A 27,471-nucleotide genomic window follows, 5' to 3' on the forward strand; every position below is an offset into this window, starting at 1 on the left:
AAATTGGCCCAAATTTGACAAAAATGTCATACTATACTATGTTGTCCAAAATGCTTGAAAAAAAATTTGGTCCAAAATTTCACAAAAACGTCATACTATACTATGTTGTCCAAAATTTTTGAAAAAAAAAATGTGGTCCAGAATTTCACAAAAACGTCAAACTATGATTAAAAAAAATAAAAAAAAATTGAAAAAAAAATTGGCCCAAATTTGACAAAAATGTCATACTATACTATGTTGTCCAAAATGTTTGAAAAAAAAAATTTGGTCCAAAATTTCACAAAAACGTCATACTATACTAATGTTGTCCAAAATGTGACCATTTTTTTGAAACTGTCTGTGTCTCATCTTCATTTCTTCAGCTTCAGTGTGACACCGTTTACAAAAAACAGAATGTCAGAGAGAAATCAGGTGTGGACATGTGAGGACGCGTTGTCTGTCTCGCCATGTATGTGTCCTCATATCTGTCTCACCACCAGGGGGCAGTTTAAACGTGTTCCTGTATCCACTCTACATATTTAGCCACTCGAGTGTAGACGCCGTACACTCGCTGACTCCCGCACTCCTCTGGGCCGCCCCAGGACACCAGCCCGAACACCACCCACCTCCGGGTGACCTGGTCCTCCATGACAAACGCCCCCCCGCTGTCACCCAGGCAGGTGTCCCGCCCCCCCTCGAAGAACCCAGCGCAGAACATGTTGTCTGTGATGTTGTAGCTGTTGGAGCGCAAGGCGTAGCTGGCGCGACACTCGTCCTGGGAAACCACCGGCAGTTTCACATACTGCAGGAGGTCAGAGGTCACTCCAGGGTCAGCCATCAGGGTGGGGTTAGAGGTCAGCGAGGACGAGGAGGCATTGAGGTTGGAGATTCCCCAACCAGCAACAACTCCCAGGGAGTTCGGATGGGGCGAGGAGCGGTCAGGCTGAAAGAAGGAGGAGCATTATCAAAACATCCTCTCTTCTAAAATGTCAAATTCATCTTTTATTTACACATTCCAAATATGTCTGTGCTCACTTTTAATCCCAATTTTATCTTAACCTTTAAAAGCACCCAGATGCTTTCTGAATTATCTTGATTTTCCAAAACACCATCAGTTTTTTTAACTCCTATGCTCTTAAAATGTTGAGATTCTGTTAAAGGCGCCATATGTAAGAATGTGGCCAAAAACGGTTACTACACTCAAATTCAAAATACCGAGGTCTTTTAGGTTTCGTTTTCTCCGCCATTGTAGCTCAGACGTGACTGGCAACCCGTGGTTGCTCGGCAGCTGAGACTCTCCTGACTGCAATGATTGGTAGACGGCGGTAGGTGGCGAAACATGATTTCAAAACATAAACATTGTTTATTAAAACTGTTTTCAGCTGCGCTAACATCATTGCACAAGGGTTTTCTAATCATCCAATAGTCATTAGCAAACACAATGTACCATTAGAACACTGGAGAGATGGTTGCTGGAAATGTGCCTCTATACACCTATGTACATATTCCATGAAAAACCACGTTTGCAGCTAGAATAGTCGTTTACCACATTAACAATGTATAGAGTGTATTTCTCATTAATTTAATGTTATATTCATAAATAAAAAATATAGTCAGGACACTTCTAAGTGACCCCAAACTTTTAGTTTACGTGTACGTCCTTTGTCTGTCTGTGACTCACCACGTTGTCGGGGGACGGCAGACACACTGGGCGGGTGACGTTGTTAAACTCCACCCCCTCGCTCAGCCTCAGGAGGGCGATGTCGTTGTTGTAGTTGTTGGGTTGGAAGTCTGGATGAAGGATGACCTCGTCCACTGAGCGGCTCACGGCGTGACGCTTGTCTCGGGTGTCGAGGAGACCGAGGTAGACCTAAGAGATGAAGAGCGTCATCATCGCCATCGCACGTTCGTCATTTCCATTCCATTTTTCCTTCTCTGACCTTCACGTGCTCAGGTGCCACGGGGACAACACTGGCGTCCCTTCTCTGGGACCTGAGGACATGGGCGGCTGTGAGGACCCAGGACTCGGACAGCAGCGCCCCAGATCCGAACCAGCGGTCTTCTGGAACCCGGGACTGGTCCTCCACACTGAGCAGCACGTGCCAGGGGAAGAGGCCTGGCTCTGCACTGCGCCCACCCACAATACGCTTCACCTGAGCCGGGAGAGTGCGGGACGGATGTCCACAGGCTGGAGGGACACATGGAGAGGGGCAGTCTGTGTCCACAGGTCATTTTTCAATTATTTGTCAATATTATGTCCAACATGGAGGACAAAAGATACAGACAAAGACAGGTACCTAGAAGACAATTTGGCAGTTTAACTCCAGCTTCTGAATTTGTCCATTCTCCATTCTGTCCACAGGTGTAAGACGCTATGACACAGAAGCACAGACACACACGTTTTTGTCTTTTCTCCATCATTTTTACATGTTGTGGGTCCTCACAAAGACTAAATTCACACGCACACAGGTTTAATGACACAAAAGAATGATTATGACACATGTCATAAACTGACATGTGATATCATTAATGACAAGTACTGATATTCTTACTGTTGCGGTTGCTCGGGTCAAACGTTCCCTCTCTGCAGACGTAAGTGAAATTTGATCCAAACAGGGTGCTGTTGTCATGGTTACCCAACACCGCGTCAGCCATGTCCACCACCTTTGGACTCCCACAATCCACCGCTGCGACACCAGAGACAAAGAGCTTTCAGGACTAATGATGAAGACGAGAGGTGTTTATAATGTCTCACTCTTCATCTCAGCACTTGAAACTTATTCACGTTTAGTATAAAGGATAAATATCTATTGAACTAATAACGCCCTCCATTTAAATTCCAGGTAAATTCTTTATCTTCATCCTCTTGCCACAAGGGGGCAGCATAACAATGTTACCACAAATCATAACAGTCACACATAGTAAAAGGGATTAACACTTTATCCAGTCAATATACAGTCCCATACACAGATGTAATGTGAAATCAATGTACATATGACGTGAAAAACATATGAGATCATGACATATACTGTACATATAAAACATGTCTGAACATCTGCTCCACCTAGAAATATGCGAGTTCCTGCATCCAATGTATTCCTTTACTTTAAAATTTCAGAACAATCAGAGCAAGTGATGTTCAGCCGTCATTTAGTCATTTAGGTTGACGGTGTAATGAGCGACTCAGCTACTGGGCTAATGTTAAGACGCGTTGAATGACACCAAAAAGGTCAAAAGGTTAGCGATGGCTAATTTAAACTGGACTTAGCAAGTCTGGTCATCTTTTTTCTCTACAGAGCTCCCCCTACAGTTTTGGAGTACATGTTTTTACGACACCGCCGTAAACGTACGTCCATTTATCGTCTACTTCATTCTAAATGTGGTAAAAAAAAAAAGCGAGCAAACCGTGGAGCTATGACGACATCCGTTTAGCATGCTTCTGTGTTTTTAAATTCTCGCCGTTCTAAAAAAGCCAGTCCGATGTTTACTCATGGGTTGTCCTTCGCTCGGTCAGACGGTCGTTTCCTCGTCCTCGCTTCCTCCAACAACAGTTTTATCTGCTTCTTTTTTGCCGGCTCTCTGCCTTTTATAGCAGGTATCAAGGCTAGGGTGCGTGTGTGAGACCTCCTGATCTTGCAAGGCTAGTTTTCCGCTAGCAGGCTTTTACGGGGAGTGGAGACGGTCCCCAAACGGCCCACAACAAGACATTTAAGCATCATAATGACACCGAAGCTGTTAAATTGGGGTACAAATCCTGCGTAGTCCTGCTTTAATGTTAGCAACGTTAGCAAAGAAAACCTAAATATCCTCGTTCCACATTCACCTAATGCAAATATTGTTCCATACTTCCTAACTTACAACGACTGCATCTAAAACAATCTTTATGGACTAGACTCTATTAAAATTAAAATAAAAAACTGACATGTGCTGGGATCATTTAAACTTTTTTTTATGACAAATAGTTTGTGAGACGTCTCGAACAGAGCGTGTCCTCAGCAGGGACCTGTCTCTAATCTCAAGAGGACACATGTCTTCCCCTCCGCGTCCTCCCTGTTTCTACAGAGACAAGAACAGAGACAGTTTCAGTGGGTGCAAGACGGATGGACAGACACTGGGGGAGACACTTACTGTGACACCGAGGAGGACGGCTGCTCCAGGATCCATCAGAACCACAGTCCACCTGGAAATGGTCTAGGTTCTGTCCGTCCTGAAAGAAAGAGACACTGTCTCTAACGTGTCCGTTGTTGGACAAACAATGAACGGGCAGCAACCAGGGGACGTTCTCATCTCAAACGTGATGATTTCACATACAATGTGTTCTGCTTGTCTTCACCACTAGGGGGTGACAAAAGGGAGATTTGTGATTTGACTGACACAATGACAGAATGCGAAGATAATTTACAAAATGTACCTATGTTGCATTGGAGAATATCTAAAGGATCTTCTCAGGCTAACTCCACCGAATGCCTGATTTTGAAAAATGCCAAAAAAGTGGGCTGAGAGCTGAGTGAGGGAGATGCAGGGAACGTGGTCTGGTAGGGAATTTGACACCAGTTACGAAGTGGAAAATCATCAGGTGCTCAGTGTCACGACGCTCACTAGTGCTCGTTAGGGAAAACACCACCTGGAGGTCAGGAAGTGAACATCGTCTCACCTTCAGCAGTTTGTGTCCAGGCTCACACGTGAACACAATGTAGTCTTTGAAGGAGTAATCTGATTGGATGGGATTTATCAGGGCATTGGACGGGATCTCAGGTACAGGACACTGACTTCCTGTTAGGACAAAATAATGCAACAGTACAATTATATAAAGACATTATAAATAAAACTAGCTGGCTGTATATATAACAGTATATATAGGAGTATAACCTATGGCTGTATACGTCAGCCTCCAGCCCAGGTTTTCTCCCGAGTTGTCGCTGTGGAAGACGACAGTGGCGACATTACTCTCTGTTTCAATGACTCCTGGAGGTTTATCGCCACAGAATGGACCAAACTCAGTGCTGCCCCCTGTGATCTGACACAAACACACCTATGGTTGGTAAGGAGTGCAGATTGTGTGTGTGTGTGTGTGTGTGTGTGTAGAGGTGTTCTTGTACTTGCGGCATACTGAGGACCAGTGAGGGTTTTTAACCAACAAAGTTAGGTCATTTTTACGGAGTGAGGACCTTTTGGCCGGTCCTCACTTTGTTTTCATTGAAATCACTTCCTTAGGTTGCAATTACCTCTGTAGGTTTTTTAAATTTTGGGTCCAATTTTTTTTTTTTAATTTTGGGTCAATTTTTTTTTTCAAAATTTTGGGTAAAAAATTTTTTTCAAATTCACTTCCTTAGGTTGCTATAACATGCTATACTCTATTTGTCAATAATTTGGACCAAACATTTTGGGTCAAATTTTGGACCAACAATTTGAGGTCAAATTTTGGACCAAAAATGTTGGGTCAAATTTTGGACCCAAAATTTTGGACCCAAAATTTGTGGGTCATTTTTTTTTTCAAATTTTGGGTCAATTTTTTTTTCAAATTTTGGGTCAATTTTTTTTCAAATTTTGAACGACAGTATAGTATGATGTTGTTGTCAAATTTTGGGTCAAAGTTTTTTTTCAAAATTTGGACGACATAGTATAAGTATGATGTTTTTGTCAAATTTTGGACCCCCAAAAAAAAACAATGAAGAAGTTTTCCAGCCCTTTTTGCTCTGGGGCTCCACCTGCAGGCATTTTATGGTACTGGTTCTATATAGATGTCATTCATGAAGTAGATATTTGTAATTGTGTTGATTTATAAAGTGGAAATGCTGGTCCTCACTTTGTCAGCAACCCGGTCCTCAGTATGCAGCAAGTACAAGAATGTGTGTGTGTGTGTGTGTGTGTGTGTGTGTGTGTGTGTGTGTGTGTGTGTGTGTGTGTGTGTGTGTGTGTGTGTGTGTGTGTGTGTGTGTGTGTGTGTGTGTGTTCTTGTACTTGCGGCATACTGAGGACCAGTGAGGGGTTTTAACCAACAAAATGAGGTCATTTTTAAGGAGTGAGGACATTTTGGCCGTTCCTCACTTTGTTTTCACTGAAATCACTTCCTTAGGTTGCTATAACATGCTATACTCAATTTTTCAACAACAACAAAAATTCATTTCCCGTCAAAAAAAAATTCAAAATTTTGGACGACATAGTATATATGACATTTTTGTCAAATTTTGGACCAAACATTTTTGGTCAAAGTTTTTTTTTAATTTTGGTTTGATACATAGTATAAGTATCAGGTTTTTGTCAAATTTTGGACCAAAAATTTTGGGTCAAATTTTTATTTCAAATTTTGGACGACATAGTAAAGTATGACATTTTTGTCAAACTTTGGAACAAAAAGTTTTGGTTACATTTTTTTTTTAAATTTTGGTTCAACATAGTATATGACGTTTTTGTAAAAATTTTGACCAAACATTTTTTTTTTTAATTTTGGACGACATAGTAGTATGACATTTTTGTCAAATTTTGGACCAAAAAATTTGGGTCAACTTTTTATTTCAAATTTTGGACGACATAGTATAGTATGACGTTTTTGTCAAATTTTGGACCAAAAAGTTTTGGTCAAAGTTTTTTTTTAATTTTGGTTTGATACATAGTATAAGTATCAGGTTTTTGTCAAATTTTGGACCAAAAATTTTGGGTCAAATTTTTATTTCAAATTTTGGACGACATAGTAAAGTATGACATTTTTGTCAAACTTTGGAACAAAAAGTTTTGGTTAAATTTTTTTTTTAAATTTTGGTTCAAATTTTTTTTTGACCAAAAATTTTGGGTCAATTTTTTTTTTACAATTTTTGACGACATAGTAATATGACATTTTTGTCAAATTTTGGACCAAAAATTTTGGGTCAACTTTTTATTTCAAATTTTGGACGACATAGTATGACGTTTTTGTCAAATTTTGGACCAAAAAGTTTTGGTCAAATTTTTTTTTAAATTTTGGTTCAACATAGTATATGTTGATTTTAAAAAAATCTAAAAAGTTTTCTGGCCCTTTTTGCTCTGGGGCTCCACCTGCAGACATTTTATGGTACTGCACCAAGTAGTTCTTTGTAGATGTCATTCATGAAGTAGATATTTGTAATTGTGTTGATTTATAAAGTGGAAATGCTGGTCCTCACTTTGTCAGCAACCCAGTCCTCAGTATGCAGCAAGTACAAGAATGTGTGTGTGTGTGTGTGTGTGTGTGTGTGTGTGTGTGTGTGTGTGTGTGTGTGTGTGTGTGTGTGAGGGGGTTTCTCCCACCTTGATGTAGTCATAGGGACACCTGGCGTCCGGGTGGTCCTCTATGTCGAAGCTGGGGTCAAACTGGAGGCGGAGCTTGAAGCCAAGCTCCACCTCAATACGGTATAAGCAGTCTGAGCTTTTCGGATATGGAGCTGGGAAATCGACACTGCCGAGAACACCCGAGCGTTCCCTGAACACACCGTCACTACACTCCACTGAACACAAAGACAGAGAGGAGTGTAATTCATGTTCTGGTTGGTCTTCTTGCAGTCAGGTGTAATTATCTGTACTTTTGTGTTCATGATGACTGCTTTTACACTCCAGGTTTGTGGCGGATTTGTGTCAATATTCAACACTAAGGTTTCACACGTAAACACGAGTGTGTGAGTGTGTGTGTGTACGTATACGTCCACATATGTAAACATTCACCACCAATCAGTAGCTGTTATCAGTCAGTCAGGGGTTAGGTTCCAGACACTGAACAGACACACACACACACACACACACGTAGTGGATCAGGATCAACTGCTGGAATTCTATTCTGCTGTTAAACAGTTCACATGTCAACACATGTTTAAGCTCATTATGTCGGATAAGCTCTGACACACAGTCAACAGGTCACACTGATAGAAAACACGCTAATAACCGCTGAAACATTCATCACTACCAAAGAAAGCAGCAGCAGCAGCAAACTGAGGCTCCTGGGTAATGTAATTGTTTGGACTCACCTCTGCAGGTGTGGTTGTCGGTGTGCAACAGGTAACCGTAGCGACAGGAGCAATAATATCCCCCAATGTAGTTGTGACAGTAGTGATCGCAGAGCAGATCTTCGTCACTGCGGTCGCTGCACTCGTCCACATCTGAGAGCGAAAGAGACGGGAAGTGGTGAAAAGCACCTGCACAGGTGATCACATGGAAACAACACAGCTGTGTGTGTGTGTGTGAGACTGTGGATCCTGGAGCTCAGAAATCCCGCACAAACAGGTGTACATGAATCAGTCGCAATCCTCACCCTCTGCGCTGTAGTGGGCCACGAACCCCGCGTGCCTCTGCTCGTTGGAGAAGTCGGAGGAGAAGATGACGCTCAGCGAGTTTCCGGGCGAGGAGATGACCCGCTGAGCGGGCACCGCCTCTGTGTCCGTCTCCTCCTTGCCGCAGAACAGTGCCAGCACCTCGCCGTCCGCCTCCGCCTGCATTAGCACAAAACACAACGATGCAACACCGAAATACCCTACAGCTCATAAACCAGAACAGAGAACCACACTTTGTATTTTTGCAGGAGCCACTGCACAGACCCCTGACTTAAACAGCGTGACATCACAGTCGCAGAAGTCACTGACATCACTTCCTGTTTGCAGATGAACCAGGGTTTCACAGTTAACCACCACTGCGTCGCCGTGACACTGAGAAACTTTAGAATGAAGCTCAGTCGAAGGGTCCATATATGTTCTTTGAGATTTAATAATTATTCATAATGCGCTATATATTAGGCTAGATTGCACCCTGTGGTAATTAGCGATCATCAATCACCGCATAGCTCCACCCGAAAGCAGACCCTGCTTTATCTCCATCAGGCTGTGGTCTTATCTGCTGTTCAGCACAGTTTACACTGAGAGTCAATGACCAGCAGGTCTCTCTCGCTCTCTTTTACACACAATCTTGCTTTAAGCCTAACATGAAGCTGAAAAAAAGAATCTCCCACCCTACACTCTGTATGTGTGTATTTGTTACCTCTTCAGTCTGTACACTACTTTCTGACATAAACACTGACCTTGTCAGGACCAGTGGTCCTCATAGAGACCCAATAACGAGGCAGAACCTCACTTCTGAGAAACTGGTTAAGTTTAGGACTAAGATTTGAATTGTGGTTTGTTTAGACATTAACTGGCTACGGTCACTGAGGGTCTGGGGTCTCAGTTCTGGAGTCTTGAGAGGTCTTGATCCATGAGGGTCAATGGTCTCGATCCATGAGGGTCAGTGGTCTCTTACGGTTTGTTCTCAGGACGTCTGTGGTCTATCAGGATCTGTGGTCTCTTAAAACTGACAGTACTTACTCATACTACTCATACGAACCGACGATCATTTACGACTAGGACACCGAAAGAGACATGAAACCCTTCCCATGATGCCCTGGGCTCTCACCTTGACAAAGTCGTACTCACACATGTAGGACGGCTCCAGGTCAAAGTGGCTGAAGTAGAGTCTGATGCGGAATCCTTGGGGAACGCTGATATTCCAGCGCAGCTCCGTCTCATTGGGATACGGCTCTGGGAAGTTGGGCGACTGGAAGCGTCCGTGCATTTGTGACAGAGACAGAATCTGAGCGTTGACCACAAACGCCGCGAGGAACGAGACGAGAAGACACCTGAAGGAAGGCACACATGGTGTGATGTTAGTACTGTCAGAGAGACACGCACTCTGCTGACATATGAGTGACCTCAGTGATGAGTGAATATCACAATATTATGGAAGATTATGAGGGCCACATGTAAGACAAACATTTGAAAGAAAGTAAAAAAAAAAATCAGCATGAATTCTGAAGAACTCAGATTTTTTTTTCTCAAAATTACGACTTTCTGATTTTAATCTGAGAAATCTGATTTAAATCGCAAATTTCTGACTTCTCAGAATTATGACTTTCTGGCTTTAATCTAAGAATTATGACTTTCTGACAACTCAGAATTCAAGATTTTGTTTTCTCAGAATTATGACTTAAATCTGAGAGTTCTACTTTTTTTTCTCAGAATGATGACTTTAATCTCAGAATGATGACATTTTTCTCATAATTCGCTTTCTGACTTTAATCTCACAATTCATGCCATTTAATTTATTTTACTTTCTTTAAAAAAACTGGGTTGTTGTTGTTTTTACATGTGACCCTCATACTCTTCCGTACAATGTACAATAATGAAACATCAAAAACTTCGGAACATCGTCAGTAAAGGAAACAATAATGAAACTCAAAACAACGTTAATAAATAAGTTAAAAATCAGTTAAACATCGAGAATAATGTTCAAAAAAAGCTGCAGTAAAATCAGAGTAATAACACGAGGAAAACACCAATGAAACGAGAATCAATAAACTTTCACCTGAACATGTTTTCCTCTCAGAAAACAAACTCCCACTTCCGCGATTATTGATCAAGAATAGACTGAAGCTCCTCTCTCTCTTCTCTGTTCACTCACCGCATCACTGCTCTGTAACACTGAGGTGAAATTAGCTGCACGAGCACAGCTTGTTCGATGTCCGACCCATCGCTCTTAACTACCGCGGTCACATTTAGGGACCGTCAACAAATTACCGTTTAAATGCTAATATTAATATTAAAAAAAAAATATATTTTTAAATATGAGAATTAAAATGGAATAAAAAGAGGTGTGTCCTGTTGTGCTCATTTCAAGTCATTAGGTCACATGACCCGGAAAAATATGTGAAGTATTAAAATGGAATAAAAAGAACCGTCATGAGTCATAAGAATTGAAATTTGAACATGAAAACATCAACATCAAATATGAACATGGAAACATCAACATGAAATTTGAACATGAAAACATCAACATGAAATTTGAACATCTGAAACTGCAGCCGACTGACACCGCAACCCTTCAGTTTTCAACATGAACATGAAAACATGAAATTTGAACGTGAAAACATGAACATGAACATGAAAACATAACATGACATTTCAACAGGAACATCTGAAACTGTGGCTGCAATTAAATGTAAAAAAAAAAGTCTTGTCACATTCAGTGGAATTGAACCACTCTGCAGGTTTGAAGCCCAACAGCTTCCACGCCTCTTTTTATTCCATTTAAATACTTCTCATATTTTTTGAATTTATTAAATTATTATTATTTTTTATGTAAATATTGGCATTGTAACTGTAATTTGTTGATGGTCTCTGCTTCTCGATCTTGATCTTTACAGCCAGCAGGAGGCGCCACCTGCCAACCCTTGGAATACATGTACGTGTGTATGTGTTACATACTTATTAGTGTCAGGATCTAGAGTCCCCAAGGAGACTAAAACCTGGTCCTGATGAGGCACAACCTTGTTTCTGAGGTAATGGTGAAGTTTAATAATGTTTGAGTTAAGACCAGGGTCAGGCCTTGTTTGGGCTGTGCAAATGAATGAAAGTCAATAATGTGTCCTGACAGTGGAGCAAACGTGTATATTACTGGATATTTAAATGACCTGCTGGTCAGTCACGCCTCTTTCCGCTGCCTTCGCCTCTGTAATTTGACCCCGGTTGCCATGGTGACCGGACCTGTCTGTTCAAATGAGCGGGCACGACTTTAATGGTCCGGTTTAACGGAGCTTCCCTCGTTTAATCAGGAGGTGGTGGGGGGGAAAGGGTAAGGGGCGACTCCTCCTCCTGCTCCCCGGCTCCTGCCTCCGTCCCTCCGTCGGTTCCTCGGTCCTCCACCGCCACCATGATGCCGTCCCTGCAGAAGCGTCTCCTCTTCTCCACCTGCGGCCTCCTCGGCTTCTGCTGCGCGCTCGCGGCCGCGGTGGCCTGCGCGCTGCCGCTGTGGGTCAGGGGGACCGTGCTGTGCCGGACCGGGGCCGAGCTGGTGAACGCGTCCGGACCCGAACTGGACAAGTTCGTGGGTGAGCTGAGTTACGGCCTGTTCCACGGTCAGAGGGTGAAGCAGTGCGGGCTTGGTGGGAGAGCGTCCCGCTTCTCATGTGAGTTCCCACAGTTGTTCCTGTGACAGTACTCAGTAATACTGCAGTACTTTTACTTAGAAAAACTACTGATCGTCAAAGAGGTGGAAACATTTAAAAATGTATCAGTGATCAACAGAAACATCATCAATGTTAATGAAGCTTCATCCTGCTGGAACATGTCCATCATGTCCATGTTTATCATGAGATCTGAGCTCTGAGATCTTGATCCAGGTCCAGGTCCAGGTCCAGATCAGGCATGGGGGGACAAGAGAAACATTTTCTGTCACAATTATTGCAATAATTATAAGAATATGTTTTACAGTACTTATTTTGAGAGTTATTTGTTGAAATGTAACAAAGCCTTCTGTCCCCCGTCCATTTATTTGTATCAGTATTAAAGGCGCCATATGTAAGAATGTGGCCAAAAACAGTTACTACATTCAAATTCAAAATACCGAGGTCTTTTAGGTTTCGTTTTCGGACGTAACTGGCAACCCGTGATTGCTCTGCAGCTGAGACTCTACTGGCTGCAATGATTGATAGGCGGCGGTAGGTGGTGCCACATGCCAAAACATGATTTCAAAACAAACATGATTTGCAGTATGCAAAATATTCCTTTTAATGCAAATATTTTGTCTGTACTGTTATTGTTGGTGAGTTCAGTTTGTTATATGAACATTATTCCTGAGTCTCTGTGACACATTATGAGGATTTTACGGCCAGTTCCTTTAGATTTATTACATAATGCACCTTTAAGCTTTCAAAAAAATGTGTACAATTATGAACTAATGTTACAAAATGTAATGTTTCCATAAAGTTACAAACATTACTCATCTTACTGATAGGTGGTACAAAATGTTTTTTATTGCCTTTAAAGCATTACAGATGTTCTAAAAGCGCTCCTGATATATCAGCATATCGAATTGGTAAAAAGTCCAATAGTGAAATGACTTATGCCAAAAAATGTGACAAAATGTTATAAAATACTAACGTTACAAAAACAACACAAGAAATGCTCCACTTGTAAATTCAACTGCATATAATTTATATAACAAACAAACAGTAATAAATCAGTTAGAGTTCTCTAATGACTGGAAGGATGCCGGCGCCCCCTTGTGGCATCTCAAATAAAATCACTAGGACTGTATGTGGACCACATTTTTAAAAAGGCAACTTTTATTATTCTTGATGATCTTGATAATGGAAATCTATTTTGATCAACTAATTGTTGAGTACTTGTGATAAATAATAATAATAATACCCCATCCAGGGTCCAGATCTTGGTCCAGGACTCTGAGAGTCTGCTGTCTGTTGTGGTCTCCTCACTAATGAGGTTTCTGCCTGACTGGATCTAATAAGAGAACAAAGGAACTCTGTCCCTGTGAAGACATTGTGAAATTATTTCAGTTTCCTGTTGGAAAAAGCTGTCTAACTGTGAGATAAAGCAATAAAACATATTCTTATGACATCGTAGACTTAAACTTGTGTAGATTTTATGAGGTGAGACCTTTCTTAAGTGGCTAAAAATCTGCATTTCCTGCTTCCTCTCACCTGTGCTTTCCTCGTCTCTTCCTCTCAGTTTTCCCAGACCTTGCAGGGGGTTTCCCCGTCGGCCTCCACGTGACCGTTGTCGTCTTCTGTGGGACGGTGATAGTCTTCTCCTCCGTGGCGACAGGCTTCTTCTTCTTCAACGCCTTCGGCCACCCCTACGAGACGCTGCAAGGCCCCATGGGACTTTACTTGTGGAGCTTCATCTGCTGTGAGGGAAACACTCGATTACACCTGTTCACTGGGGCTGTAACAACAACAAAATCTCAGGATATGATAGGATAACACTCACGTCCATGGTATTTCATCTGCCCCCACAGGTGTATGCAGCTGTCTGGTGATGATCCTGTTCTCGTCCGAGGTGAAGCTCCATCGTCTCTCGGAGAAAATCGCCAACTTCAACGAGGTCAACTTCACGTTCCAGACGCACACGGAGCGCTACGACCGCTGCTTCTGGCTCTTCCTCCTCATCTTCCTCCTCCAGGGACTCAACATCCTGCTGATCCGCCTGACAGGTATTCACTTCCCCTTCAGGGAGAACAAGGAGGCAGAGCTGAGCGGGGGTGCCATCGACCTCTTGTACTAAAGTGGATCAGTGGAACCACGAAAACGTGTTGCCACAGCAACGAGGTAGGACCTAAACTGCCTAGAGCCCAAACTGTGAGGCCCACACCTCTGATCCATAACCCCAGAGCCCTACCCCCCTCTGATCCCCTGACCTCCAGACACCCGGAACTTTGAATCAGAACCAAGAAGTGAACCCACACCAAACCTTTCTTTTTTAAATGTTATCAATTATTATAATTATACAGTATGGATGAAATAAATCAGTCAATTTCATCTTTGACTTTGTTTATTGTGTTTTCACTCATTACCATTAACATGATGTGTTTTTAATAATGAAATGAATAATGCATATATTAAATATAACAGTCTACACTTCGATGAAGGGATGCTTATGTTGTTTGAATCAGTGTAAAACACATTTTGAGACATCCAATCATGACATTCTTCCGTCCTGGGGTGGACAACATGAGGAGTGTACCCTCTACTGGACACACTTGTGTCTTCCACTCCGATCCTGTGCTGCAAATCCTGGCTCTGTATCCAGAGTGTGGATTAAGGCAGGACTATGTTCCAGACAGTCCAGCAGGCAATCCAGGTCCAAGTCATTTTTGTCTCCTCTTACAGTTTGGACCATTAACCATTGAGAACAAGCGAGATAGATAGGTGGACAGGTCAGGACCCTGGAGTCCAGCTCCGGGTCTTCACACCATCCCACTCCACTGCAGCGACGTGTACAGCACTGTACCGTCCGCCGCTGCAGAGCACAGCAGCACCGTCTTTTTCACGTTAGAGCCCAGACGCGCCACAGCGAGGACATCCAGCAGACACAAAGACTCGTCCAGGGACAGGCAGACGGCGATGAAGTGAGCATGGAAACGAAGAGGATCACCTGAGGAAAGACCGCCAATGAGAGGTGAAGTGGACCATCAAATGATGTCAACGTGGACAAAATAAAAGCCCTGTTAGTTTACCTGGGTAAACAAGGAAGTCTCCTCCAAACTTTCCTGCTGATGTCAGGTAGAAGCCCCGCCCCCTCAGGTCTCTGAACACCTGATACCTCACTTCACAACGCGGGTTGTCCTGTTTCCTGATTGGCCAATTGGCCTGCAGGAAGGCCCGGTCCTCAGGGCAGTAAGATAGCCCCGCCCTCGCTGTGCTCAGCTGGACCGCAAGCGCAGACCGAGGAAAAGTAAAGCTGCAGTCCAGGGCCTGTAGGCGGCGCTGCAGGGCCTCGTCTGAGGTCTGAGGGTCTGAAGCAGAACATCAGATTACAGGTTGCGTCGTGGTATCGGCCAACACGGCGTCGTGGCACTGCTCTCACCTGTGCGTGATGAGGTCATCGCCCGAAGCAGCGCAGACTTCCTGTCCTCCAGAGCGAGAACGCTCTGCTGCTCATAACTCTGCTGCTGCTCGGCCTCGTACTGCTGTACACGCTGATGAAGCTCCGCCCCTTCTACAGCACACTGGAGACAAAACAAATTCACCTGGTTAACTGCTGGTTAACTCACCTAGTTAGTGACACGTTAACTCACCAGGCTTAGGGAAGGTTAAATAACTGGTTAATGCATAGTGGTGAGTTCATTGATATGGTTCTTGGTTGGGAGCAGGTTGACTAACCCGGTTAGTGGCAGGTTAACTAATCTGGTTGATGATTAGTAGCAGGTTCACCGACATGGTCAGTGTTTAGCTGCAAGTTGACAATGTTAGTAACAGGTTACCTTGCATGTTTAGCAGCAGGTTAATTCATCAGGTTAGTAGCAAGATAACTAACCTGATTGATGAGTAGCAGCAGGTTAACTGACCTGGTTAACAGCAGGTTGACTGACTTGTGTTTAGCTACAAGTTTACTTACCTGATTAGTACCAGGTTAACTCAGATGTTTAGCAGCAGGTTAACTAACCTGGTCAGTGACAGGTTAACTAACCTGGTCAGTGACAGGTTAACTAATCTTGTTGATAATTGACAGCAGGTTGAGTGACCTGGTTAGCTTCAAGTTGACTTACCCGATTAGCAGCAGGTTAACTAACCTGGTTAGTGACAGGTTAACTAACCTGGTTAGTGACAGGTTAACTAATCTGTTTGATGATTAGCTGCAGGTTGACTGACACGGTCAATGTTTAGCTGCAGGTTGACTTACAATGTTAGTACCAGGTTAACTCGCATGTTTAGCAGCAGGTTAACTCACATGTCTAGCAGCAGGTTAGCTCACCTGGTTGGCAGCAGGTAGTGCAGCAGCAGCACATCGCTCTGTCAGCAGACGCTCCTCCTCCGGCAGCAGCACCAGTGGTCGTCCCATTCGTCCATTCTGCCGAGGCGTCCTGGGCAGAGCCCCCAGCAGAGCACCGACCAGACCCTGAGACCGGAACCGCTTCAGGTCCTCCGTCCTCCACATCAGGGGGGCGGAGTCACACAAACTGAGACCAAGAGCATCAGGCGTGGAATTCTCCTCCTCCTCCTCCATCACCAGACCCTGGTTACCAGACACGGACTAGTAGAAGCCACAAACATTGATCATCTATCATTACATATGTGGTTTGATTGATGTACAGTATATTGATACACCCATGTAGGCATGTACTCATCATATTTCTGTTTGTTCACAACTTACGCTTATGCGTCATGACGTCAACGTTTCATCAACATGAACAAGTGTCCGCTTCACACATACACACACACACACACACATTCTTGTACTTGCTGCATAGTGAGGACTGGGTTGCTGACAAAGTGAGGACCAGCATTTCCAGTTTATAAATCAGCACAATTACAAATATCTACTTCATGAATGGCAGTACCATAAAATGTCTGCAGGTGGAGCCCCAGAGCAAAAAGGGCTGGAAAACTTTTTTTATTTATTTTTTGTTTTATTCTTTATTTTATTTTTTGGTCCCTGCTATACTATATCGTCCAAAATGTAAAAAAAAATGTACCCAAAATTTTAAAAAAGATTTGATCCAAAATTTCAAAAAAAAGTCTGATCCAAAATGTAAAAAAAAAATTTGATCCAAAATTAAAAAAAAAATTGATCCAAATTTTTTTTAAATAAATTGACCCAAAATTTAAAAAAAAAATTGACCCAAAATTAAAAAAAAAAAATTGACCCAACATTTTTGGTCCAAAATTTGACAAAAACGTCATACTATACTATGTCGTCCAAAATTCGATTTTTTTTTTTGACAAATTGAGTATAGCATGTTTACAACCTAAGGAAGTGATTTCAATGAAAACAAAGTGAGGACCGGCCAAAACGTCCTCACTCCGTAAAAATTACCTCACTTAGTTGGTTAAAAACCCTCACTGGTCCTCAGTATGCCGCAAGTACAAGAACACACACACACACACACACACACACACACACACACACACACACACACACACACACACACACACACACACACACACACACACACACACAAGGTAGTGTTACTTTACCTGCTAGCAACGCACGTGCCGCTCCCTCTTGAGCTCTTCGACTGTAAAGTGTCGCAAACGGATCCCGACGTAGTTTGAACCCGATTAGTGTGACGATTTCACCCAACAACACAAAGTAAATACAAGTAAAAACGACGACTCAACCACGTTCACACGAGTCCACGCAAGTCCTCACGTCACGACTCAGCTCTGCGTGTGTCTGCGCGCGGTCGCTTCGAGAGTTTGATATCTACACCATCACAGTACGAACATTGCACCAGTCTGAGTGAGTGAAGCGAAGAGCTCCCCCCACTCCAACCGCCCGTGACAAAAAAAACGAGCATACACACAAAAACCTTCACACCACATGACGAGCCAATAGGACCGCAGACATTTTTGATTGACAGTCGTATCAGCCAATGACAGGTCGTGATGGAGAAGCTGGGTTTTTTTTACTACAGGGGGAAAATGTGATTTTTTTATTTATTATTATCATTAAGATAATCATTGATTATCATCATTTAACACTTAACATATGCAGAGAAAAATAAAGTATTCGTTTAATTAGTGAGCATTACAATGAATTATAATTATGCAATATATTCATAACTTAACAATCAAACTTCCAGAACTCTGTCACTATTCTAATCATTAATACATATACAAATATTTTAATAAACATGAAGTCCTAGAATATGACGGTGCAGATTTTAATTCAAAATATTACTGCATTTAATCTAAGTTTTTATGTTAAAATGACTGTCATTAGTTTCTTGTTCTTTTATTTGCTGTGCGTTTTTCCCATTGTACATGATTATGTTGTTGGGCCAAATGTGGTGCCATCTCCTGGATATTTAGAATTAGAATACACTGTATATTTGTGTGTTCACTCCTCATGTCAGAGTGCATGATTTCAGGTGGTGGAACTCTCACTCACTATAACACAGGCTCACAGTCTGTTTTTATCTACATGACCCAACAGCAGCTGTAATATTTCTCATGGAATGGTGGGGGATGAGAGGGACACAAGCTAAATCTCCTTTTAATATAATGTGAACATATATTTAAATAAGTATACTAATAGTTTAATTAAACCACAACAATGTACACTTTTTTTTTTTAAAACAATACGTAACTAACCTGAAAAGTTGTATGGCACTTTGTTTTTGGGTGGAAATGGATACACACACACACTCATTTAAATTGTTTATTTACTTTAACGTGATGTAAACCTAATCTGACAGAATATGTGATATTCATTCTTCATTTCACATCCATTACCCAGGATTCCAGAGGCTGAACAATGACATGAACATTGTTAGTCTGTTCGTTAGCCCCTGTATTATAAAAAGAAGAAGAAGCATTCCTGTAATTTTCTGAGAATTGTGGGATTTGGAGAGGCTTGAAGATCCTGCAGCTCCCCCTACTGTCCAATCTGCAGCTCTTCCAACTCCTTCAGAAGCTGACCCTCTTTCTGGACTTTCTCCAGCTGCAGAAAACACACACAGACACAGACCTGATTACTTCTGAGGGCTGTGCAACGAAGCGGGATTAATGGGTTAGCATGGTATGTCGAGGTTTAAGCCAGATTTTGCCATGTGAAGAAGCTGTTGGAAATGCTGAAAAGGAGTCAATGACACATCAAATCCCCCCCCCCCCCCACTTTATTGGAATGCACAACGAGAGAGAGAACATGCTACATAACTTAGCCCTCTGGTTTCCTACTGATCACAGTTCAATGAAGGGGATCCACTCGTGCTGGAAATAACCAGAGGCCACATGTCACGATGATATCACTTACCTGGTTTTTCTGCAGCTCCTTTCCAGATGCCTGCTGCTCCTTCAGCTCCTCGATGGCTTTGATTTTCTGAAACACAGAAACCATGACGATGAGCAATCACAGCACAGAATTGGAATCCGACTCTGGGTCATGCGACCTGACTTCTTGTCACCTTCTTTAAGTTCTTTATCTTCTTGTCCAGCTCCGGGTCCCCGCTGCTCGGCTCCGATTGGCTGCTGGTGACAGGGGAGGGCTCAGACGGAGGCTCCGGCTTTGATTCCTGCAGAACCAAACAGAGGGATCAACACACACACACGGCCATCATATACCAGGTGTGTCAGCAGTTGAGTGTCAGCTGACCTGTTTCGCAGCTTTCTTGGCTTCTCGTTTCTTCTGGTTTTTAAGAGCTGCTTTAGAAAGATTCTTCTCCCCTGAAACACCTGGACGCAAGTTCTGAGGAGGCTCCTCTTCATGCTGTAAAACAGATGGGTAAGGCAGACATTTACAAATGAGACAGACTGCAGACATCAACTGCAACCAAATACCAGACATATTTGACTAAGGAACAGCTGAAACTAGCAATTGAGACCTTCAAGTCTTCAGGGAAATGTTTATCAACATCATACGTCAAGTGAGAAGTAGGCTCATTTCCACATTAACTTCTTTCCTCACCAGTTTGGTGCTGGGCGTGGCCGGCAGGTGTCTCATTGCAGGTGGGCGGTAAGCCTGCGTGGGAGGGGGCTGCGTGGTGCCCAGCTCACTGGGTACCGCTTGGTATTTGATGGGCCGCTCTGGGAAGGTCCCGTCAGGAAAAGGCTGCCACCGAACCTCCCACAGCTCTGCGCTTCCCTCCACATCCCACTTCTGCAGCACGGAGCCCGTGTAGTGCCAGATCTTGTAACCGTTGCTGACACGAAGCCGCGGAGAACACGTCGCCGTGACGACGTGCTCGCCATCGGGACACCAAGAGAAGTGGGTGGAGTCTGCAGCCTGAGGTTTGGACAACTGAGAGTAGAGAGTGTGGAGGATTTAGGTTAGAGGAGAATAGATGTAAAGGACAAATGTCACCATTTAGCCTCCTCCTCCTTACCTGTTTGTACTTCTTCACATCCCAGATCTCCATCTGACCCCTCAGGTTCCCAAAGCCAGCAAGGACTAGAATATTACCCCGAGGACTGGAAACAGGGAGTAGAATCATCCCACTGGTGTTAATGTGTGTGTGTGTGTGTGTGTGTGTGTGTGACAGGATGACGGTTCTCACTTGTAGTAGGCAGCATTTCTTGGTCCCGTTCCAAAGTCAAAAACAGGGTCACACTTTAGGTTGAAGACGGTGGCTTTGGCCGGCATGAAACCGTACACCACGCAGAACTCGGCAGAGTTCGGACTCCACGCCACGTCATAGATGGGGCCGTTCTTTGCTGTTTCAGAGAAACAAAGACAACTCATCGTCAGGCCTCTCGTCCCGATGCCGTTGTCAAGTCACATGATCAGCACAGTGAGTGGACTCACCCAGCTGGACCAGAGCAGTCTCTCCATTCACCCCGAGGTAGTGCAGCGTCTGTTCGCCATAATACGAAGCTCCGGTCTTGTCCACCTCTATACTCGCTGTGACCAGAACTGCCGAGGCTGTGACGGCGTTCATAGGTTCAAAGACAAGTTAGCGTCAGGTCATGTCTCACTCCAAGTCTGACCTTTGACCCCGACTCTCACCTTTCTTGTTCCACTGCATTGCGACTCTGTCCGCCTTGAAGAAGCTCTTATTGGCAAGCGCTGCAGTTGGTCCACCAAGTGCAGGATACTGGTACAGACGGACAAAGGAGGGTGCTCCTTTACTGCCCGGGACATAGACTGCTACCTGGACAGGACAGACAGGACAGAGACATGAGGGGACAGACGGACACAGGTGAGACTGATGTTCCTGCATTCCTCACCTTACTGGGCTGAGCTCCAGGCGACAAGGCAAAGTCCGAGACTTTCTGCATGTGAAGCTTGTTGGCGATGGTGTCTGAAATGACAAAAAGAAGGACGTCTGAACAGAGAGAGACGAGTGTGGACGCAGCCGAGCACATCGTCAGATCTTAGCGAGCCGATCACAAGTAAACAAAGTAGTAGACTGTTCACACCCGGCATTAAAAGCATCATGGATGCGTCTCCTGTGACATCATTGGATTGGGTCTAATGCTGTCCTGGCATTAAAATGCGTTTCCTGATGGTTTAAATACACTCGAGACACAATGAGGATGCGTCTCTGCTCCAACCACAACTATGTGAGCAGAAATATATGCGTGTGGCTCCAGGCACAGCTAATGTGAATGCGGCGACTGTCAATTAGTCTGTGCACCAAGTCGACTGGAGGCCAATAAAGCGAACACAAGGCAAACATGAATCAGCGTGATTTCTTACTGAAATCGTTGTTCTCGTAGAAGTGCAGCTCGTTGTTGACACTTCGCACACAGAGCGATTCATCGTCAGACCAACATGGACACCTGCACACACACACAAAAATAAAACTTCATGAATACATTTCTCAGAGTGACATTTATCATGAGCTGCAGCCTTTTCACACAATCTCACTGACCAGGATTCGACCTTCTTTTGATACAAAGCTTTGATCAGCTGACCGCTCTGTACCTGCCACAGCTGGAGGTTCGCTTCACCCTGAGGATTGTCCTTGGTCTCTTCAAGACAGAGACAGACACATTAGAGCAGGGGTCACCAACCTTTTTGAGACCGAGAGCGGGTATAGAGTAATATGGAGGGCTACCATATTCAAATTTTGTGCAATTTACCATTTAAATTATGAATATTATGCATTCAATTGCATGCGCATTCATTCCAGTGATTACTCCTAACATGCATAGCCTATAAAAACAAAACATGCACAATATTTGTTTTATTAAAATGTCTCGCTCCATCAGTCTTTCACAAACAAACACACGCATACTCTGTCTCAGTCAGGTCACATCTTCGTCAGCCATTAAAACTCTGACCATTGCAATGCAGGCACCTTAATGGCTGCCCACGGTTTCGGTGTGTGCAGATTCTTAAATGGTTCCCAGGTTGAACCGGCAAAAGCACCGAGTTCACCTTGGTGGAACACGAGTCGGTCTGCTCTTAAACTCGTCCTGTAAACTCTCAACTCCTGTCACTGTCCGTGTGTCTTACTGGTGTATGGTTGCCAGGTGACCAGGACATTGTTCATGGGAGACAACTCCAACAGAGCCGTCTTTGGCCGTTCAAGGGATGAGACGATGGAGCCATCTGAGGATTTTACCACGGAGACTCTGAGACAAAGAAAGACAGGACAGATATATGAGGTCGGGAAAGCATAGAGACTTATAAAAAGTGATTAAGAGGTTTTAAAGGATAGTTCAGTTTGGTAAGTATGGTTGTATGAGGTACTGACACATTGTCTGTCCTGACTTCACTGTGCACACTACCATAACCAGGATCCAGCTGAAGATACAACTTTTTGCCCTCTCTGAAAACCTGGCAGCCAAAAAAAGACACTGGGAAAAACAGATTTTAGCCACTTAATCTAGGGCTTACTTCATAAAATCTACTTTAAATCTCACCTCACAACAACTCTCACTGTCAAACAGGAAAATTAAATGTCAGCTCTGTCTCGTGTTCATCTGTCTCCTGTGCACAATCGGATGAAACACAAATGCTCATGCTGATAGTTACTTGTTTCCGTCACAGCAGACGAACAGCGTCCCATCTCTGCTGAAGGTCACAGACTTGCTGGCCCCGCCCCTGAACAGAGGGAACACAAAAACACACACTCAGGACACTGTGTGGTGGTGATGACGACGATGACAATGAAGATGATTCGAGTGGTCTTTTACCTGAAGATGTCCGAGTTCTGCTCACACTGTGGAGGCCCAGGGAGCAAAGACGTACCATGTGACCCGCGCACTGAAACAATTCATATTTGTGGAAAGAGCTTTATTTAACAACCTGCTAACACAGAAACCGATGAGCTCATCGCAGTCACCTGAGGCTGAACATTGATGAGGTCACTTCCTCTGTCACTGAGATATATAATTCAATCTGTGCTGATGATGTTTCTGATATTAATTCGTTCATCATCTTATTAAATCTGTAGACATCTATAATGACAAACCCCACACACACATGCATGGGGCAAAAGTAGTTTGAATCTCACTGGTAAAAACTGAATTGCTGATAACTGAAACTGTAGTTTTGATTAGTAAGAAGGACGTCACAGAAATATGTAATGGTAATAGTCCCAGATAGTCAAACTTGACCATTAAATGTTCTACACATGAACACCTGTGACGTCACAAGATTTTATCGATTTATTGACACATTCATAGCGAATGTGTCATGCATGAAAGTCGAAATGTGCCTGACTCAATGTCTGCCAACTTTGGTTTAGCCTGTGTTGAACTAACACAGCCGGGTCAGCTCGGGGGCCGCGGGCTAGTGTTTGAGTGTGAGAGCCTGTGGCCGCAGGAGTTCCGGTTCATCTCACTGTAAAACGCACAAAGAGTATTTAATAAAGAAAAGTAAAAATCACCCACCTGCTAACAGCGGGACTGGAAGCACCATGTTGTTTGTATGTGTGCGTGCGCCGGAAGAAGAAAGAGCCGTGACCCGGAAGTACGTAACGGCAGCGAGAGGCGGGTCAGTCAGTGCCACATCAGCATACAACTGTTCTCCGCGTAAAACACGTCGACAACAAAAACTACACGGACATCTTCAAAACAACGTTTTTGACATCATACGTGATGTTTGAAATCGCACCACGTCTGTTCTTTAATAAAAAACGATATCTTTAAAAAAAAAAAATGTATACATTTTCGAGCTGCGTTAAGTTGTTAAATAACAACGGAGAGTAGGACAACTTCCGCTTTCAAAATAAAAGCAAACGCAGGGGAATAAAACGCTTTAGGATAAACGTGAGGACAAAATCACAGTACTGTCAAACTTTAAAGATACATATTACGGTGTTATTGTATTCCACGTTGTATAACGACAGATTATAGGTTTTGACAAAACACTACCAACCACTGTTTAATTAATTTCACATTCCGCATCATAGAGAGGAGAAATATACAATGCTTGTATCTTAAAAGGAGAAAACATAAATATCTTTAGAAATCTTTCAAAAACTTGTTTTAAAAATGTTTTAATTTAGTAAATAACACACTGTATTTACTTTTTTTTCACCCAAATTTGAGCCGGCTCAATGGGCTTCTTCTCTGAGAAGTTAGACATTAATCAAGTATAACATTCAACCACTAAAGCTATTCTTTCTATTTAGGAATGCAAGTAAATAACTATAATTTGACATCTTAATCAAGAAATAATAATGTGTGTGTTTTGTTTTTGTAAAACAGTAAAGTAGATAACAATAATGATTATATTTTAACAGTAAAAAAAATATACAATTTCGTCAAAGACCATTACAGAAACATAAAAAAGGATTTTGATATTTACCAATGCTGTTAATTTAGAGCAGCTGTGGCAGAAACCTAACATTGGGCAGTGGTTTAATAATACTGTACTTGACAACTGATTATCAAAGTATTATAGAGACAAATTGTATTTACTTTTCAAAATAAAACGTGGTAAATTTAGAATTATTATTCCCCGATTTATAATCAAATGCCTCTTGGAACAACGTTTAATTGAAAAAAATAAAATAAAATAAATAACTGTGGATTTATTTTGAAGGACAAGGCCGGGAATTTCGTTTTGGGAGGCATCGGCTTTACGCGGAAGTCTCTGGGAGTTGTGGGACGTTGGGGGCGGAGACGGGGCGGGGCCTCTGGTTTTTGAGTACGTAGACAACTCGGAGAGTTTCTCAGTCCGTCAGCGTCCGGAGTGAACACCGACCCGATAAACGACCTGTAAACCGAACCCAGCGAGTCAAACACCGCAGAGACAGAAGCAAAAATGGTGGCGAAGCAAAGAATCCGCATGGCGAACGAGAAGCACAGCAAGAACATCACTCAGCGAGGGAACGTCGCCAAGTCAAACGTGAGTTTAACAACGCTCTCTCGACACCTCCTCTCGGAAATTGAGAAATCGGTTGAAAATAGATAAATTAAAACACCCGAGATTTTAATCAAAGTCTGAATCAAAGTCATGTTATGGAAAATCCAGTGATAGTGAAGGGGCTGAGTCCGGGTCTGGGGCCGGTTTACACGGAGGCTATCTGCTCCTCTGGACTGACACCTCATCAATACTCTGGCTGTGTGTGATCACTACTGTGTAATCACTTCAGGCACTTCTACTGTTTGTGATAAGTAATGGCACTGTTTCTGAACAAACAAACAAACAAACAAACAATCTTAAACGATCATTCAATCGATGATTACATCAACAAGTGTGTATTTTTGACGTGCCACACACACGCCTTTATGGGGACACGAACTGGAAAAAAAGAGCAGCGGTTACAAAGATGAGGTGATAGAGTCTTGCGAAAGTTCAGGGGAAATAAATAATGACACGCGTAATTAAACCACAACAACGTCACAATTTGACTTCACTGTGATTATTATAATGAATGTGTGTGTGTGTGTGTGCGTGTCACAGAGGAACATGACTGAGGACAAAGGTGTTGGTCCTTGGCTTCTTGCTCTCTTCCTCTTCGTCGTCTGTGGATCCGGTGAGTTTTCCCTCTTTATTAAGTGTTTATTGAACTTAAACTCAATAAGTATACAAGGATCCGTTGAAAATATTTGCAAACCTCTTAAGGAATATTTTTAATGAATTTTTGAAATTCAGGAAATGATCCATTTGCCCTGATGCACTTGGACAGTGAGCTGACTTTAGTCTCAAAAACAAAAAGTATCTGGGATAAATGTTAGTGTGTCTAACACCATCACCGCTGGGCTGTTTGTTGACATTCTCGTGTGACCTGGGTCAGTTTGTTGTCTTCACCACAGCATTAATGTCATTTTGACTTTCACACAGAAAAATCACCTGGCAGAAGCAGAACAGATAAAGTATCACATAAATATCAGACCAGATGTGACAAAGATGCAGCAGTAAACAGAGCGCTCACTCTGACAGCTCAAATTGACACATTCCTGTGTACACATACTATGTACTTTGTGGTTTCAGTTTCAAATTCAAATTCAAAACTATTCTGCAATTCTGGCCACCGAGCAAAAGGGTGACTTAATTAACTTCACCACTCACTCTCTTACACCAAAGTCCATAGGTAAAATGAGTGATTTTACGTCTTTGCACTCAGGATTTGTTGATCTACTACTACTGCTGCATAGTCATTTCAGTTGTGTTATTTTATGACTTTGGTGTTACAATCATCAACAAACAGCAGCTTCCTTCTTGTGAACGTATAGTAGTTGTTAGGTGACATTGACTTAAAAATTAGCTTTCAGCTCTTATTGTGTGCGTGAGAAAATTATAACTATTCATTAAACACAATCAAATTTTCTCTGCAGCCATTTTCCAGATCATCCAGAGCATCAGGATGGGCATGTAGAGTGATATCACCAAAAGGGGGCGGGGCAACGTCGCGACGCAGAGCAGCTGAAGACTGAGCGTCATCAGACGCAATCCTCGTGTCCCCCCCCCCCCCCCCCAACCTGGACCACCCGAACATTCCTGAACTCTGACATTCCGGCCAGAATTGACCAAACAAACCCTGAGAACCAGCCCCGCCCCCGTCGACCATCAACCACCCCCCCCCCCCACACACACACACACACACCCCCCCGATAACCAGCGTCTCTGCCCGTTATCTATGTTGATTTAATGTGTTGCCACCCACTGACCTTCTCAGTGTCTCTCCTGCCTGTTAACAAGCCATACATGTGCCTTTCTCTGTTTACCTGTGTTTAAGCCCCGCCTCCCTCTGATTAAACTTTGGAGGTGGATTGCGGGGCAGAGTCATAGTCCAACCTGCTCGTGTTTTTCCTCAGCCAAAATAAATGAATCTCTATGTGATGAGAGTTGGTCCTGAGCTGAGCTCGGGTCTTTCCTCCTCCTCCTCCTCAGACACAAGTTTTAGAGGACAAGGACAGACCTGAGCTCAGGTGTGTCCTCCTTCTCAGAGGATGACGTGTCTTACTTCAGACAGAGGGGGAGGGGGGGGGGGGGTCGAGGGCAGACCTGAGCTCAGCGGTGTCCTCGTCATCCTCCTCCCTCTCAGAGGACTTGATGAAGGTGATGAAGGTCTTTTGAATCAGAAGGTTGGGAGATGCTGACCAGGTGTGTGTCTGCACTGTGTGCAGCCTCATCTGAACAATCGTGTTCACACAATAAAGTT

General features: G+C 43.3%; 5 protein-coding genes across 5 annotated transcripts; 2 read left to right on the forward strand and 3 right to left on the reverse strand.

Annotated features, from left to right (window-relative positions):
• Nucleotides 1-487: 487 nt before the first annotated feature.
• On the reverse strand, nucleotides 488-11,660 carry masp1 (MBL associated serine protease 1; the record flags this gene model as incomplete). Its single annotated transcript, XM_083886983.1, has 13 exons — nucleotides 488-922; nucleotides 1,661-1,849; nucleotides 1,920-2,167; nucleotides 2,277-2,351; nucleotides 2,532-2,666; nucleotides 4,108-4,186; nucleotides 4,634-4,752; nucleotides 4,849-4,996; nucleotides 7,243-7,439; nucleotides 7,953-8,084; nucleotides 8,237-8,414; nucleotides 9,367-9,589; nucleotides 11,593-11,660. 13 exons carry the CDS (start codon nucleotides 11,658-11,660, stop codon nucleotides 488-490), a joined length of 2,226 nt encoding a protein of 741 aa, XP_083743109.1.
• Nucleotides 11,659-14,030, forward strand: clrn1 (clarin 1; the record flags this gene model as incomplete). Its single annotated transcript, XM_083886069.1, has 3 exons — nucleotides 11,659-11,914; nucleotides 13,476-13,655; nucleotides 13,765-14,030. The coding sequence occupies 3 exons, from the start codon at nucleotides 11,659-11,661 to the stop codon at nucleotides 14,028-14,030; spliced, it is 702 nt and encodes a 233-aa protein (XP_083742195.1).
• Nucleotides 14,031-14,513: 483 nt separating this feature from the next.
• Nucleotides 14,514-16,472, reverse strand: tsen34 (TSEN34 tRNA splicing endonuclease subunit; the record flags this gene model as incomplete). The annotated part of the gene is made up of 4 exons (XM_083886984.1): nucleotides 14,514-14,900; nucleotides 14,983-15,261; nucleotides 15,333-15,474; nucleotides 16,221-16,472. The coding sequence occupies 4 exons, from the start codon at nucleotides 16,470-16,472 to the stop codon at nucleotides 14,713-14,715; spliced, it is 861 nt and encodes a 286-aa protein (XP_083743110.1). The 3' UTR covers nucleotides 14,514-14,712.
• A 2,143-nt stretch (nucleotides 16,473-18,615) lies between these two features.
• eif2a (eukaryotic translation initiation factor 2A) lies at nucleotides 18,616-23,812 on the reverse strand. Its single transcript, XM_083887291.1, has 16 exons — nucleotides 23,750-23,812; nucleotides 23,051-23,120; nucleotides 22,890-22,958; nucleotides 22,368-22,486; nucleotides 21,781-21,880; nucleotides 21,606-21,688; nucleotides 21,134-21,207; nucleotides 20,913-21,057; nucleotides 20,712-20,828; nucleotides 20,464-20,620; nucleotides 20,293-20,377; nucleotides 19,875-20,207; nucleotides 19,563-19,676; nucleotides 19,375-19,482; nucleotides 19,224-19,289; nucleotides 18,616-18,911 (listed from the first exon to the last, which is right to left on the reverse strand). The coding sequence occupies exons 1-16, from the start codon at nucleotides 23,775-23,777 to the stop codon at nucleotides 18,846-18,848; spliced, it is 1,734 nt and encodes a 577-aa protein (XP_083743417.1). The 5' UTR covers nucleotides 23,778-23,812; the 3' UTR covers nucleotides 18,616-18,845.
• A 1,243-nt stretch (nucleotides 23,813-25,055) lies between these two features.
• Nucleotides 25,056-27,452, forward strand: serp1 (stress-associated endoplasmic reticulum protein 1). Its single transcript, XM_083886804.1, has 3 exons — nucleotides 25,056-25,211; nucleotides 25,770-25,842; nucleotides 26,645-27,452. Exons 1-3 carry the CDS (start codon nucleotides 25,128-25,130, stop codon nucleotides 26,683-26,685), a joined length of 198 nt encoding a protein of 65 aa, XP_083742930.1. The 5' UTR covers nucleotides 25,056-25,127; the 3' UTR covers nucleotides 26,686-27,452.
• The last annotated feature ends 19 nt before the right edge of the window (nucleotides 27,453-27,471 follow it).

The sequence above is a fragment of the Microchirus variegatus genome, assembly GCF_963457635.1.
Source record: "Microchirus variegatus genome assembly, chromosome: 3".
Lineage (NCBI taxonomy): Eukaryota > Metazoa > Chordata > Actinopteri > Pleuronectiformes > Soleidae > Microchirus > Microchirus variegatus.